This window comes from Misgurnus anguillicaudatus, chromosome 10, assembly GCF_027580225.2.
Source record: "Misgurnus anguillicaudatus chromosome 10, ASM2758022v2, whole genome shotgun sequence".
Classification (NCBI taxonomy): Eukaryota; Metazoa; Chordata; class Actinopteri; order Cypriniformes; family Cobitidae; genus Misgurnus; species Misgurnus anguillicaudatus.
The window spans coordinates 13,479,189-13,496,513 of NC_073346.2; the positions used below are offsets into that span (position 1 = coordinate 13,479,189).

At 37.9% G+C, this 17,325-nt stretch overlaps 1 protein-coding gene across 1 annotated transcript; it reads right to left on the reverse strand.

Annotated features, from left to right (window-relative positions):
• Positions 1–6,798: 6,798 nt before the first annotated feature.
• Positions 6,799–8,215, reverse strand: LOC129449109 (zymogen granule membrane protein 16). The gene is made up of 4 exons (XM_055211880.2): positions 8,100–8,215; positions 7,948–8,004; positions 7,501–7,627; positions 6,799–7,328 (listed from the first exon to the last, which is right to left on the reverse strand). The coding sequence occupies exons 2-4, from the start codon at positions 8,000–8,002 to the stop codon at positions 7,025–7,027; spliced, it is 486 nt and encodes a 161-aa protein (XP_055067855.2). The 5' UTR covers positions 8,003–8,004; positions 8,100–8,215; the 3' UTR covers positions 6,799–7,024.
• Between the last annotated feature and the right edge of the window lie 9,110 nt (positions 8,216–17,325).

Consider the following 17,325-nt stretch of genomic DNA (forward strand, 5'->3'; position numbering starts at 1 on the left):
CCTAATATCGTTTCATTTCTTTACTATTTATGAATATGATTGTGTGTTGAGCGTCTACGACAGGGCTATTCAATTAGTTTGTCATGAGGGCCAGAGATATATCAGTGATGATTACTACATATACATTTAAACATACTCATGTTGTATTTTGAAACTGCATAACAACAAAATCAGTGCATTGTACAATATACTTTTTCTACAAACATGTATTTTCAAACTGCATACAACAAAACTTGTGCATTGTAATATGACCAAGTAGGCTTTATCTACATCCAGACATGTTTGTATTTTGTATTTTAAAACTGCATAACAACAGTGCGTTGTAAGATACCCGAGTAAGCTTTATTCTACATTTAAAGGTGTAAATAATAGCCATATCTACTCACTTAAGTACACATAACCAAAAGTTTATAATATGGAACATAAAATTGTTTTATGCAGTTTTTTGTCAAAGCTTATTATTTCACAACCCTTTATTTAAACTACAACCGCCATCTTAATAACTGGCAAACATTAGGCTAGCTTCTAATAAGAGAAATTATACTTTTAGATTTCATCAGGGCAGTAAAATCAGGTGTATGTTTGTCAGCGCGATACGCATACAGTGGTGCAGGTGCTGGGCTGTGAGCGATGGCCGATTAACTTACTCGTTTAAATTGCATTCTTTTGTGAGAACGATGACTCGCATAATATTTGAGCCTTTGCTGTATGAGCAAGCACAGAGAAAACATTCGCGTCTGGAGATAACTGTAGTTACAGTCCCGAGTAAACAAGTAGATGTGATGTTTTCAGCACTCGGATTAAAACTCAACACTGAATGGCTGCAGAGACGGAGTCTCCATTGACTGTGGCGTTGACTAATGAATATGGATGATCTCTGTTCTTCTCTTCAATGGAGCGGGGCGTGGCTCTTTATAAATAATGCAGTAACATGAGAGACGGTACATCTCCCTCTTTTAATACAGTTAACAACGAAGTACAATATTTGTTTTCGATTTCACTTACACCATTTAAAAGCAGACATTCCAAGCATTATGTAGACATTTATCTTTTGTTTCTATGAAAACAATTCGTTAAGTTACAGCTCATTTTTCTGACGTGTTTCTGAAAGGACGTCACTAAGAGAGAGAACAAATGCGCATTATGTTTATTTTCTTAATTTTGCGAAAAGCACAACATTCTGTTTTTAATGGGACTGGACAGAAAAAACACTAGACACTTTAACGTTTTAAATGATGTATAAATCATATCTGTAAGTCCAAAATCAGCAGAGTTATCTAAGTCTCTTTGCGGAGTGATTGAAAAATAAAGATTTTGCGGCGCCCGCGCCTCTGTCGACCCAGACTGTGAAATTAATGATAAAAGAAAATATTTCCCTCAGTGATTGACAGCATAATGCAATCAATCGTGTTCCCGTTCAACAGTAGCTAAGCATACGATTTAGATATATGTATCTTCTTACCTGAAGATCATGTAAATGGCATATACGCAGTCTTCTGGCAAAAGCTGTGTTTTTAAATGTGTCATACATTTCTGAAAGTCATGACTGTTTAAATACACTTGGCATCACATGCATGATTTAAGGTAAAGTGACACTTTTTCGCGTCAATTCACAATCATTTAAATCATGCAGCTGTCATAGAGCCGAAGCCAAACGATCACGCGAGCGAGGACGCGATACTGACGCGAGCGAAACTAATACGTTTACAATGTATTACATTAATGAAAAGGGGAATTAAACTTGTCGTGCCATATATCACTGAAATAAAAGAAAGGGATTAAAATATGTCTGAATCATATAATTCCTACCTGTATGTGAAAATGCACGTTCTCCAGAGAGCTCGCGTTGATTCAAGCATTCAGAATATAAAATCCATTTGCAGTTTTGCGTCCGAAACCGCATACTGTATAGTGAATAAGATGAAGTTTACAATTCTAAAAATATGTATCCAGGAATCTGTCCATATACGATACGAAGCTTGGGTGGCAGCCGAGGTTACTGAGTCCTCCAGGGCTCGCAGCAGAGTCTGAGGCTGCCGCCTCTTCTCCGGGCTTCTCTGCTTTCTCTTCCTCAGCTCTTCGCTGTATTGTGGCTCTTAAAGGAACACCCGATTCTCTCAACAGCTCTTCTAAATTCCATTTTGCCATTTAAACCTTAAAACTACATCCCGCCATTGTTATTCAAACTTTTCCACGGAGCAATAGCCTGTTAGCTTAGCTTCTAAAGATGGCGGCCGCTATCTTTACTTTCTGTCTAAAAAACACGTTTGAACGTAAAGGCTGCCCTCTACTGGTAAAGGCTAATGACATTTTTATTTTTACACAGGTTTTAATTGGACATTTTAAAGTGAAAATAACAAAATATAGACATGTTACTGCAATGTTTTTTTATCTTGGGCATCTTCACATTGGAGTAAAGAGTTCATATACAAATTTTGGTTAATAAATGTTACAGACATATTGAGATTTGAACTACTTCCTGTTTTGGCGGCGTTGACGCACATTTAGTTTGGGCTGTGGCGCGCAAACGCTTCCGAAAATCAAAAATCCTTCTAGTAACTTTTGTGAGGCTCGGTCCAAGGATCGCGTACGTGGAATTTCATGAAGTTTGGACAAAATTTGTGACCTGTGAAACTTTTTTAAGGTTTTGTGTTCTTTCCAATATGGCGGCCGAACGACATCGATCTGTGACCTTATCTTCTCAAGCAACTTACACCGGTACTGCCCGAACATTTTAAAGTTTGAACGGTGTCTCTGTGTCAAACGGTCTAATCGCTAGAGCTGGCCAAAAAAATCTACCCGGGAAAAATAATAATAAAACTTAAGAAGAACAATAAGTGTGCTTTTGCAAGCACACTTAATAAAACGTCACTTGATTACTTGATACTAAATAATACTATAATATATGCATATATATTTTTTTTTTCATGTAGCTCAACTGGTTGACTCTGGAAAAAAAGATACACAAAGGTAAAAAAAGTTGTCACTGGGGCAGAAAGTCTTCCAAAAGTACACTTTTATACCTAAAAGGCGTAATTTGGTACCTCAAATGGTACCAAAATGATACATACAGTATTAGGTACCATCCTAGTGACAACTTTTGTACCTTTTTTCTGAGGGCACAAAGGATTGTGGGTTTAATCCCTCCGGTTCACGGATTATAGCTTGAATGCCCTTGTAAGTCACTTTGGAATAAAGTGTCTGTCAAATGCGCATATATTATGCGAATGTCTATGACTAAGCAAAGATAAAATCTTTCTGTTTTCTTTCTGCTTAATCTTTGATTTTTCACAACGATATTATAACGAAACTAGTAACAAAGCCGTTCAGAAAGTAAATCTTATCTTATGTGAGTGGGTTCAGACCAATATAAAAATATGAAGTGACATGTAAAAATGTTTGCATTTATGTTGTTCAATATATTTGTCATGTTATACATTTGTTACAAGCTATCTGTGAAAATGTAGGAAATTGTGCCATTTATATATGCTTTCAAACCATTTAAAAACCATTGATTGTAATCATCCAGTGCCACATTCATCTTACAATATTTCTCAAGTTTTATTAAGACGTTTTGAGTTTTTAGTTTGAGCTTAGTTAGCTTCTTTTGCTGTTTTGCATGTGCATGCATTACATGAAAATTACATTAAAATATACATAATTTTAACAACACATTGTCACGATCGGTTTAAACACCGGAAAAGGAAAACTAAAGATGAACCCAAACGCAGACCAGATGTAAGAAAATATAACTATGTTTTAATAAAACTGAACAAAACAAACCCACGAGGGGGTAAAACAGAACATGAAATAATAACACTGTGATGGAACACAAACTAGAATATGAGAATGACTGGAATAGATAAACGAGTACATAGACACTGAATATCAAACAACGCACGCACAACACACAGAGAACATGAGGGCATTAAATAGACAGCACATCAATGGGGAACAGGTGAACATAATTAATCACTTAAGACACGAGTACATAAGGGAGTAGGGTAAAAGTGACAAGAGACTGGGAACACGTGTTACACATACATGATGTGAAACAACACGTATTCCCACATAAACACCATGCTGCCATAGTCTTGCCCTCTAACATACCGCCTGGATACTAACCAGGGTCAGGCAAGACTATGACAGCCACAAAACACTGGGAACACGTGTTACACAGACATAATGTGAAACACACGTGTTCCCATGTAGACACAATGCTGTCGGGATCTTGCCCTCTAACATAGACCTGAACTTATACTAAGGTCTGGCAAGATCACGACAGCAACAAGACACCGGGAACATGTGGAAGCCACACACACCATGTGATTCCACAAATGCACCCACACAGAACATGATACTGCCACGGTCTTGTCAGATGCACTCAGATCAACATCTAGCACAGATGTCTGACAAGACCGTGACACACATCCTCACCCATTTAATTATGACAAGCTTAGTGTTGAATAGCTTTGGGGGACAAAGAGAGATTAAACATCTGCAAAAACAGCAACAAATCAAACGAAGAACAAATACCTACAGGAAGAAAACAATGATGAGAAATTACTGTGCTTAAAAAAATATAGACAAACCCGTAAATTACAGGAATATTTCTTTGTTTTGGTCATTCCATTTTCTGTAACAAGTTAGACTAGCTTTATCAACCTATTTTTATCTCATGTATGTTTTTTTGGAGAAGTGCACGTACAGTAAACTGTGGTATGATGTGCATAGTAGCTTTAGTCATGCAAATCTCACATAGTTGCACGTACACAAAACTGTAAATCATTCTTCGCTTGGATGCAGGGGTGCAAAAAAAGAAAGAAAGGCACCATAAGCAATAAAAGCCATAGAAGAAAGGGTTGTCAAAATCATAGACAGTGGTCACCTATCACAAGTAACTATTCTTGCTTTTATATGAACTGTCCTTAAAACCATTGCAGGCCAATCTCATGTGCATTGTTTTGCGATAATTTAAAATGTCCCAATAAAATGTCAGATAAAGGAATAGTTCACCCAAACGAATCCATACAATTATTAAATGTAACCTTAATTTTACTATATCAATACATATATTAATATATATAATATAAGAAGAAAGTCATATACACCTAATCTCAGAAAAAAAGTACAGAGTTGTCACTGGGGCAGTATCTTTTCAAAAAGTACACTAGGCCTACCTAAAAGGTGCATATACCTCAATGGTACATATTAGGACCTTTTATATTGTCCAAGTGACAACTTTGTACTTTTTTCTGAGAGTGTGGGATTGTTCTTTTTCATTTTGGATGAACCATTTCTATAAGGCTTTTAGAAGTAATATTTTTTAAAATATTTTGATGCATATAAATATCAGTGTACAGACCACTAATGTGAAGTATTTATGTGTTTTATTACATGCATTTCATGTCTTAATAGATTTGTGATGCTTTGTAATGCCATGGCAGGTGGTTTAAATAATTGTGATCTATAAACAAAAGGAATTATGCTTTTTTCCTGTTGTGACAGACACGTTCTGCTGGTTATACAGTGTATACTTACATAATCAGCATCTTATCTTGTGCTGAAATGACATGTCACCACTGTCCTGATTCTGATTTTCTTCCTCATATTTCGTTTTATTGTCTGAATGCCAGGAATGTGTCACAACAGAGATATTTGACAGACAATGATAAGTTACTGATGGTAAATCAGTGCAGTTAAATACCAGGATACCAGTCATTGAACTACATATATGTAAAAAAAAATTATATATGCAAAATATATTGTTTAAACATAAAAACAGATGAATTACATTTTTATCAATCTGGTTTGGTACCATTTCTTGTTCAACTTGTTACATAATGATCATAAAAGACAAATACAAACTCATAAGGAATATCAAGTACGCGGAACTCCACCAAAATGATGCGTAAACATTAGAACTCATGCGATAAATGAGAGAGACTGGCTTGTATGTGAATAAAAAAAGATTAGGTGAAATAGGGTGCAAAAAAAGGGACTGTAAAGTATATTTTAACCTAGGGTTAATATTAATTAACATCTACTAAGAATACATTTAATAAATCCTGTTGAAGTATTATTTATAACCTGTTAGTTCAGGTTAAATAATGTCTAACAAATGTTAATGCACAGTACCTTACTGCATATGTGTAGTTAGTGCAAATGTAGTAGCCATTGGCAGGTGTGGCAAAAAGTTAGTTTTAGGCTGTAGCAACTAGAAAGTTTTTTATTAATTAGTTATTTTTTACAAAATAGTTTACTATATAATTGAAATATAACAAACATATAAAATTTCTGTAGAAATGACAGTATGACTTGCAGCCATTTGCCGATAACTTACTGTAGATTTAAATTGATGTTATTTAACCGGCAACAGTTTGTTAAAAGTTTAATAAGCATTAAACATCTTTATCTAGTCTTTATAAAACTAAAATAACAGCCTCATGCAAAGCATTCTGGAAATTAAAATATAAAAGAAACAAAAAAGTAGATTGATGAGGGTTTCTGTTTACCAAACGCTTTGGTTGAGGCGGTTATTATTATAATTATAGTTTAATTTTGTAAAAACAAAGACCTTTTAATGTTTATTTAACTTTGAACAAACTGTTACCAGTAAATAACATTAATTTAAATCTACAGCAAGTTATTGGCAACCAGCTGCATAACTACAGCAAAGTGCTGTAAAAAGTGAAAGTTTGATTTAACTTAAAAAACTTGGTTGGTAAAGCTGAAATTTTTAGGTGTTATCAGCTGAATTCATTTTAGTGGCTAATAAAAACAAGACATCTAATATGATTTTGTTTATGCATATTTTATTAGATTCATGATGATACCTTAAATTAGGAAAATGAATCAATGACCATGAACATATGACTAATTACTATAAAGAATCAAAACACATTTGCTGCTAATCAATCTGGAAAAAAACATGTACAGTACATTAACAGATGAAAAAAAATTACAATATTTTGTCAAACAGTTATGTTTGTTTTATTTGATTTAATGTTTATATTTCTCAGCTCTATTTCACTATGGCCCAATGAGCCCCAATTGAGGTTATAGCCCATCCATCGTGTCGACCGCTGAGAAAACGCAGTTGACTTCCTTTCACAGTCGGATAGAAGTTGAATGAGTTTCCAGCAGGCGTCCCCACTTTAAAAGATCTCCCCGTATTAATGACAAACATCAGCTCATAGATGTAACCACCGTAATACTTTCCCGAGATCTGACTGATGAATTCTTTATCATAGATCACCAGGTCCTGCTGATTGCCATAACCTGAACCAATCAGATCTGTCCAGTTACCGTCATATTTCATCTGGATCCTGAAACAGATCAAAGAATGCTGAACTCATTTGATGATAAAAGGAAAAGAGAGAGATCTGTTTAATGCTTTCTGTATTGTCTGAACATGTTTCATCTAGAACATGGTTAACATACAGTAGTGGTTATATCATAAATAATATACAAACATCAGTTCTGCTTAAGCAAACATACCCAGTAATATAGTTGCCGGGATATTCCCAGATTCTGAGTCCTGTGATTAGACCCTCATGTGCCGTGGAGAATTCAGTGCCACCGCCGCCCCCAACACCAACCGAGTAAGAGAAAGTATCAGGTACAGCTGAAAAGGTGAACAACAGCTATATGAGATCCACACAATAAATCAACAGATGAATGAGAAGTTAGCAGGTACATTGCAATTACATTTAATAGTTGTAATTTAATTTAATTTAATTTAACAGTGCAGTATGCAAAGTTCTGATTTATAAAACAATTTACTTTAAATTTCAATGATTTATGTGTTAAAAAAATAAACAGTAAAATAATCTTACTTATGAAATCAGAAGGACAAATGTTTTTATATGCTTTTGTCTTGATATGTATGTTGACTGTTGTATATTAAAACATAGCATGTAGAAGATCAGACAGTCTGACACTCACGTTTTGTTGTGCCTATAGCACAAACTGCAGAGAGGATCAGGCACAGGTGCAGCATTTCTGTTTAATACAAACAGCAAAAATAAACACAAAGAAATACATATTAGTATTTTACAACATACAATATTTGTTTAAAGAAAGTATGATACTATTACCTGTAGTTAAGTCTGCGTGTGGTTGATAGCTGAGGTGTCTTGGTCTTTTGTTCTGCTTTCACATTCGTCACACCTCTTAAACTTTTTTTTTTTTTTTTGAGATGGAATTTTTAGAACTCACAACCAGAGGTGTGTTTGGCTCACATTTCTGGGATTGATTTCTCACATTGATTGCCATAACCACCAATTAAAAATGTTACAGTAGTTTTGGTTTTGCCGTCAGAAATTGTGTGATAAAATTTTGTACTTTAGTACTGTGCTTAGTATTTTACTGTTACAGGTTACACTCTGTGGCTATTTTGGGAATTTCTGCCTTTGTTTGATTCCAGCAATTGTGAATTGTGAAAAATGATTTTTTCTCTGTCATAATCTATGCAAAAGTTATTCTATTCCAACTGAAGGGAGGAATAATACCCTTTTTGTATACAATTTCCATCTAAAAATATTTAAAGTGTCCCCATACCCACATACATTGGAATAAATGCAATATCTTTATATCATTTTAAAGAAACCCCATTGAAGTTACATAAAAAGCTGCTGTTTGTGACAAATATTGTTATTTATGTGGTTTTTCATATAAAATACTTTGTTTTGTTTTGCAAATATAATAAATAGCAAGGGATTATTCATGCACACAACCAAAGAAAATGCTGTGAATGGACTCATTCTTTAGAGTAGGACCTAAGATAAAAGATGGTGTATCATTTGTGGCTATCTGTGCTATCTGAGGCAGTTCACACTCAAGTTTCACAAACGTTTACAAAAGACGATTTTGACCTCATTATTCATTCGACGGTTGTTGGATATGTGATGATAATAGAATGAAAATAACAATGTAACCTTATTCCTTGACAATAAATTATTGATTTACAAAAAAAATTCCATGAGAGTTCATATCAGCATCTGTCGTAGTCTGACGGTCACGTTCATACACTGAACTTTTTTGGCACATCCACTGACATTTAAAAGAAGTGCAACAGTAACGTCCAGACACTGACCCTATTTAGCATGTCCACAGACAACCTTATGGGGTCGTAGTCCGACGTTTATACACTGAACCTTTTTGGTACGTTCACAGACATCCAAAAGGGGTGCAAGAGTGACGTCCAGACACTGACCCTGTTTTGCACATCCACAGACATCTGTCACAAGGTGACTATATATGGAGCGAGATATGCGTCTTTATTACATGTGATAAATTAAATGATCTGAGAGAAATAAAACTATTTAAAAGAAAAAGTTATCACACTGATAGCAAAGAAGCATTTCATGAGAAAAAAAAGAATATTTGAGAGAAAAAGTTTTCATACCAATTGCAAAAAATAATAATATTTGAGACTAAAAAAAAAGTTTTGAGAGAAAGTATTTTCTCATGATAGAACATAAAAAATATAAATTTGAAATTTTTAAAATTATTTTTGAGAAAAAAATCTCTCAAGTATATGTTTTTGCTTTTAGTGTGAAAACATTTTCTCTAAAAAAAAAAGTGTTTCTATCAAAACGCTTTTCTTTGCTCTCGGTGCGGTTTCTTGCTCTCGTGTCGGGATTTTGCTTTCTCTGTGGGGGTTGTGTCGTGGGCGGGGCCACGTTCCTATTGGCCAGTCGGGTAAGCATCGTCTTGTCTTGGGAATAGAACTGAATCATTACACCGTTGTTCGGTTCAGATAGATGCCGTCTCTGCTTTTAGTTGAGCACGGACACTCTAATGTTTGAGTTATGATGACACACAACTCAATAGATAGCTGGCTGAGCAAGTTCACAGCACTGAAGATTAAACATTAAAAAATGAAATGGTACTCTTATTCATGAATGAATCTGTATTATATTATTAGCTTGCTAATCGCTAATTAGCCATCATGCTAGGTAAACTTGTGTCACAAGGTGACGATCTTTCTAAGGGCGGAACCAAAGTTAGGGAAGTTTGGTTCCGCCCGGAAGGTTTCCCCACCGGGCCACATACGAAGACGGACCTTTTTACTTCCTGGTTTCCAGGGAAACGCTATCAGGGCTTTACGAGCCACAGGTGTGAAGCATAAATGAAACGAAGTGTGATTGGAGGTTGCAGAAAGATGAAGCATTTAAATAGCTCTGTTGGAACACAGAGAGGGGAAGCGATTGACACGAGAGCGATGTACACGGGGAGCGATTGACACGGGGGAAGCTCCTTTGCCAAAGGCAAACAAAGACACGCACCTTTTGAAGAGCCCGTAGGCTCTGTTGATCCGGGGATCGCTGAAGCGACTGGAAAGAGGACAGAGCCACAGGAGGCGAAAGGAAGGCAGGCGTGGATCTTTAAAAAGGAGCACCCCGAAGTCGTCGGTCGTTGTCGCTGTTGTTGGTGTGCGCCGTAGCGCTGAGTTAAACTCACCTGGTACGCCAGTCGGATTGTTGGACTTGCTTTCTTTCTCTTTGTGCATCGTGGGATTTCGGCTGATACAGATATTGAAGACCTTACGGGTTGGAAAGTAAACGGAGACTGACCTTGTATGAATGAAGTGAAGGAAGAAGGAACGTGCTATCGTGAGTACCCATCTGTGTAGGGGTGGTATTGACGACTGGAGAAGCCGTTAGCTGTGTAGCTGGAATTATCGTAAGGAGAAGTTAACCGAAGGAAGCGTGAGATAACGGAAGCCCCACAGTTGTGAGTAAACGAATTCCTTCATTGAATACAACTTGTATGTACTTGACCTGGATATCTTCTAAGTGCTTTCCAGCGAGAGTGGGTGGCCCTGCCCCTGAGTCAGCGTGGTGGGTGAGCCACAGGATCTTTGTGTGAGACAGCCACAGTGACGGAAAACAACTGCTAGGCCGTGTTACCATCTCCACATTCTCGCCCAGAGCGAGGCGAAGGAAGACGGGCGTCTATTGTGTGCACTGAGCGTGGTGGGTGAGTCTTGGATGTAGAAATTTCACTTTGAAGTGGTGCTGTGTATATTGCAGTGAGATTGCTGTGTCGTGTCAGACGTACCCCGCCTCCAGACACTCGCTAGGGGCGCTGAAGAGGAAAACGGATTCTAGAATAACCCTGTGTACGATTATGCTGTGAGTGTGTTTCAGCCTTAGAAATTACGGAGTAGTTCCTGAAGTATTTTCGTAGCCAGACGCTTGGCGGACTTGTGTTAGGAGTGGCGGTGAAGATCTGTACGACTGGCGGTGTGAGTATTACCAGTTTCATTGCTACTTTACCTGTGTGCTGTTTATCATCACAGAGTTAGAGGCGAAGGAGATCCGCTGCCCCGAGGTCTCTACGAAGGGGCGCCCCGGTCCGGTTTTCGATTGCCAACGGGCGTCGAGGAAAGGGCAGCGCTCGACCCGGTGCGACGGCGTGACACTCCCGCCCCTCTGTTGGACCAACGAGCCAGCCGAGAGGGTTTGGTCCCCGGCGCTATCTTGGAAACCACTGCCGGTCGACGCAGTACGCCTAGCAGTTATCGTAAGTCCGCCACCCCGAGGAGTATAGCATAACCTGTTCAGTCTGTCAATCAACAGGGAAGAGGAGTGGGCTGAGAGAGAGCTCTAAGGAGACCCGTTGTGAAGGAGAACCATACATACCAGAAGCTGTAATCAGCGAAGAGGTGAGAGAACTAACTGAGAACGATTCACTGTGCCTTTGTGTCCCAGCTGCCGTCTGTGGAGGAAAAGAGAGAGAACAAGCGTGAGCTCTAAGGAGACCCGTTGTGAAGGAGAACCATACGTACCAGAAGCTGTAATCAGCGAAGAGGTGAGAGAACTAACTGAGAACGATTCACTGTGCCTTTGTGTCCCAGCTGTCGTCTGTGGAGGAAGAAAGAGAGAACAAGCGTGAGCTCTAAGGAGACCCGTTGTGAAGGAGAACCATACGTACCAGCAGCTGTAATCAGCGAAGAGGTGAGAGAACTAATTGAGGACGATTCACTGTGCCTTTGTGTCCCAGCTGTCGTCTGCGGAGGAAGAGAGAGAGAGCCAGCGTGAACCCTGAGAAACCGAGCTGTGAAGAGAGCCTAGAGGGGCCGTTATTTTAAGTTCCCCTTTTTCCCTGCCCTATTATTTATTTTTAAGTAATTTAAATAAAATACATTATAATTTATGCCTACCTTGTGTGTCTGGTCATTGGGGTGGCTTTGGGAATCTCCTCGAGGTGGAAAAAGGGGCGTGACCTTATTTACATCTGGGTCCACCCCGACTTGTGACACTTGCATATGCCAAATGGATGTTTTGATTCACTCCTTATTTAGTGAGTAGTGATCTAGTTTCTACCTTTGCACTTGCTAGCTTCAAAGCACCTGAAGAGTAACTGCTTGTTCATCATATACAACCTCCTGTATAACTTTCAACCAACGTTAGTGTGCATGGAAGGTGGCAATGCCACCCGTCCCGTGAAACACGAAATCGTCCCGTATTTACAGGCAAAATGACGCATATCAAATCAATACGGGACGCGATTTGTCCAATATTTTACATACACTCTTAAAACGAATGTGTTAAATTGAGACATCGGACAACACATCTAGTGTTTTATTTACATGAACTCAAAATCAATACGAAATAACACATAATGTGTTGAATAGACCCCTTCACGGTTCACGTCACAGGCTGTTTCCACTGCGCATGTCGGGGTCAGAAAAGTAATTACAGCAGATTGAGTTGCGTATTATTCGGTGTCGTCAAAAATGCCTACTTACGTCGTGGGCTGTGAAAATCGCATCAGGTCTTCCGTTAAGTTTTCGCGATTCCTGCAGAATCTCAAAAACAAAAAAATACAACATCTGCGTCTGCAAGCAATTAACGTGCAGACTGGGACAATGCAAATATCAAAGAGGCTTGTGTTTGTAGTGCTCACTTCATTTCAGGTAAGTCATAATTTTTCAGCCCTGTTAGATTAAATTATAAAGCCTAAATGTTATGAACAGTTCGACCCCGTGCTGCGCGCGCACCCGATAGTCATTCAATGTTTACAAACCTTGAAGGGGTCTATAGTTTAACATAAAATAATGTGTTAAAATGAACACACCCAGTGTTGTTACAAACATAACACATTATTGATATTTGATGATCCGATAGGTGAACACAGCTGTCAAACACCTTGTGCCACTACATGTCAATCACCTTGTACCACTACATATGGATCTGTTAATTTAATAAGTTAATAAAAATATGGTTCAAATCTCACAAGTTCCTCCAAAGCTTATTTTTTTGGGGTGGTGGTTGAGGAGATTCCCCCTTTTATATGTAAAACGCTTTGAGTGTTGCAGAAAAGCGCTAAATAAGTGTAACAAATTATTATTATTATTATTACTTTGTTGCCCTATTTATTATTGTCATAGCTGTGTATTGATATTGAGAGACTGAGTGCATCTGTTCACACTGATTTCAATAGCAGCTATCTTATTATAATGGTATCAATGTTAATATTTTTATGAAAACAAAAAACACATTTAAGTTATGATATACCACCACTGGCACGTACATCGGGACTGTGATCACCGGCGTAGCCCCGACGTGTGTGGCCCCCCGCGCTGCGGCAGCTAGGCGTCCCTTATTTTTCTGTACTTCCTCCATGCACACTAACGTTGGTTGAAAGTTATACAGGAGGTTGTATATGATGAACAAGCAGTTACTCTTCAGGTGCTTTGAGGCTAGCAAGTGCAAAGGTAGAAACTAGATCACTACTCACTAAATAAGGAGTGACTCAAAACATCCATTTGGCATTTGCAAGTTTACCTAGCATGATGGCTAATTAGCGATTAGCAAGCTAATAATATAATACACATTCATTCATGAAAAAGAGTACCATTTCATTTTTTTAATGTTTGATCTTCAGTGCTGTGAACTTGCTCAGCCAGCTATCCATCGAGTTGTGTGTCATCATAACTCAAACATTAGAGTGTCCGTGCTCAACTAAAAGCAAAGACGGCATCTATCTAGGTGAACCTATAAGTGGACAGTATGCTCCAGGGCATTTACATTAAATGTTATTAATAGTGCATAATTTCACGCGTTTCCATATTAAAGTGTCCACTTACAAGGGTCTGTCATCAGATACAGTGGGGCAAAAAAGTATTTAGTCAGCTACCAATTGTTCAAGTTCTCACACTTAAAAAGATGAGAGAGGCCTGTAATTTTTGTCAAAAGTACACGTCAACTATGAGAGACAAAATGAGAAAAAAAATCCAGACAATCACATTGTCTGATTTTTTAAGAATTTATTTGTAAATTATGGTGAAAAATAAGTATTTGGTCAATAACAAAAGTTTATGTCAATACTTTGTTATATACCCTTTGTTGGCAATGACAGAGATCAAACGTTTTCTGTAAGTCTCCACAAGGTTTTTACATATTGTTGCTGGTAGTTTGGCCCATTCCTCCATGCAGATCTCCTCTAGAGCAGTGATGTTTTAGGGCTGTCGCTGGGCAACTCAAGGCCCGGGTATACTTTTTTTCCGCGTCCGGCTCGCGCGCGCACGCGTCCGCGCAGCTTTCCGAGTATAGTCCCCGCGGCTACACGCGGACGGCCGCGTTCGACACTATACGCAATTCAAATGATTTCTTATTCAAATTATTAGTCTAACAGGCTGTCAGGGCAGCACTGATTTGGCGACATTTACAGTACATTAAAACATTAGGATAGGTGAAGAAAAGTAACTGATCCACCATTGCAAACACAGTTTAGAACAAACAATAAGACAACAAAGAACAGAAATCAAACAAACATGCTCCAGGGCTTTCTGTTCTTGGAAGAAGTAAAAGTTAAAGAAGAAAAACGATAGTGTTTGTGCAAATGCTGTCTATTTCCTTTGTATAATTGTTTATAGTGGAGTGCCCTGTCTAAATATGTTCACGCGCATGCGCTGTCGTACGCGGACTGTACGCGCACTGTCCGCGCGGTCACCCTCTTGATGACGAAAATGACGTCATGCGGACGGCGCGCATACGCGGACGTCCCTAGTATACTTTCGGCTTCAGATTTTCAACTCCCTCCAAAGATTTTCTATGGGGTTGAGATCTGGAGACTGGCTAGGCCACTCCAGGACCTTGAAATTATTCTTACAAAACCACTCCTTCTTTGCACGGGCGGTATGTTTGGGATCCCTGCCATACTGAAAGATCCAGCCACGTTTCATCTTCAATGCCCTTGCTGACGAAAGGAGGTTTTGAGTCAAAATCTCACGATACATGGCCCCATTCATTCTTTCCTTAACTCGGATCAGTCGTCCTGGTCCCTTTGCAGAAAAACAGACCCAAAGCATGAGGTTTCCACCCCCATGCTTCACAGTAGGTATGGTGTTCTTTGGATGCAACTCAGCATCTTTCTCCTCCAAACACAAGAAGTTGAGTTTCTACCTAAAAGTTATGTTTTGGTTTCATCTGACCATATGACATTCTCCCACTCTTCTTCTGGATCATCCAAATGCTCTCTAGCAAACTTCAGACGGGTCCGGACATGTACTGGCTTAAGCAGATGGACACATCTGGCACTGCAGGAATTGAATCCCTGGCTGCATAGTGTGTTACTGATGGTAGCCTTTGTTACTTTGGTCCCAGCTCTCTGCAGGTCATTCACTAGGTTCCCCCATGTGGTTCTGGGATTTTTGCTCACCATTCTGGTGATAATTTTTACCCTACGGGATGAGATCTTGCGTGGAGCCCCAGATTGAGGGACATTATCAGTGTTCTTGTATGTCTTTCATTTTCTAATAATTGCTCTCACAGTTGATTTCTTCACACCAAGCTGCTTACCTATTGCAGATTCAGTCTTCCCAGCCTGGTGCAGATCTACAATTTTGTTTCTGGTGTCCTTTGACAGCTCTTTGGTCTTGGCCATAGTTGAGTTTGCATTCTGACTGTTTTAGGTTGTGGAAAGGTGTCTTTTATACTTCTAACAAGTTCAAACAGGTGCCATTAATACAGGTAACAAGTGGAGGACAGAGGATCCTCTTAAAGAAGAAGTTACAGGTCTGTGAGAGAAAGAAATCTTGCTTTTTTGTTATTGACCAAATACTTATCTTCCACCACAAATCGCAAACAAATTCTTAAAAAATCAGACAATGTGATTTTCTGGATCCCTTTCCTCACCTTGTCTCCCATAGCCGAAGTGCACCTACGATGAAAATTACAGGCCTCTCTCATCTTTTTAAGTGGGAGAACTTGCACAATTGGTGGTTGACTAAATACTTTTTTGCCCCACTGTATGTTGAAAACGTGCATTTTGATATTTATGTGTGCCAAGACATTTTAGAAATCACGACCGGATGGCGATTTACGGCCATGTCCTGAGTACAGTACGCATGCTATGTATAGTGACCCTATATATACACAGTTATGGTGACACAAAATGATTTAAAACTTGAAATAAGGTTTTGGATATTGCACATCTCCAAGTCATTCACTCCATGTGCAACTTTGTTCGCTTTTCACACCACCAGGTGTCACTGTGGCCTCAAAGCTTCAGCACTGGCACTCAGCGATCGATTGCTAAGTCTGAGGTAAAACACGCCCCCCTCATTAGCATACAGATGAAGAAAAGAATAAATAAATAAATGTATAAATAAATAAATGTGGAAATAAATATATATAGAAATATATAAATGTATAAATAAATACGTGTAGACATAAAAACATTTATACATAAATAAATGTGAAAATAAATAAAAGTAAAAATAAATAAATGTATAAATAAATCAATCAATAAATAAATAATAGTGTGAAAAATACAATTATACATAAATAAAGAAATACAGGTATAAATACTCATTTATTTTTGTTTTTTTACATTTCCATGTATATATATTTCTTTATTTATTTCTGTATTTTGGTTTTTTTACATTTCCTTGTATATTTATTTATGTATTTATTTATTTATGAATATGGCAGAATTGGCTCCCCATAGTTTTCACACTAATAGCAAAAAACATATACTTGAGAGATTTTTTTCTCAAAAATAATTTTAAAAATTTCAAATTTATATTTTTTATGTTCTATCATGAGAAAATACTTTCTCTCAAAACTTTTTTTTAGTCTCAAATATTATTATTTTTTGCAATTGGTATGAAAACTTTTTCTCTCAAATATTCTTTTTTTTCTCATGAAATGCTTCTTTGCTATCAGTGTGATAACTTTTTCTTTCAAATAGTTTTATTTCTCTCAGATCATTTAATTTATCGCATGTAATAAAGACGCATATCTCGCTCCATAACTATATAGGGCGGAACTAAAATGGAGAAGGGTGGTGCCGCCCGGATACGGTTTC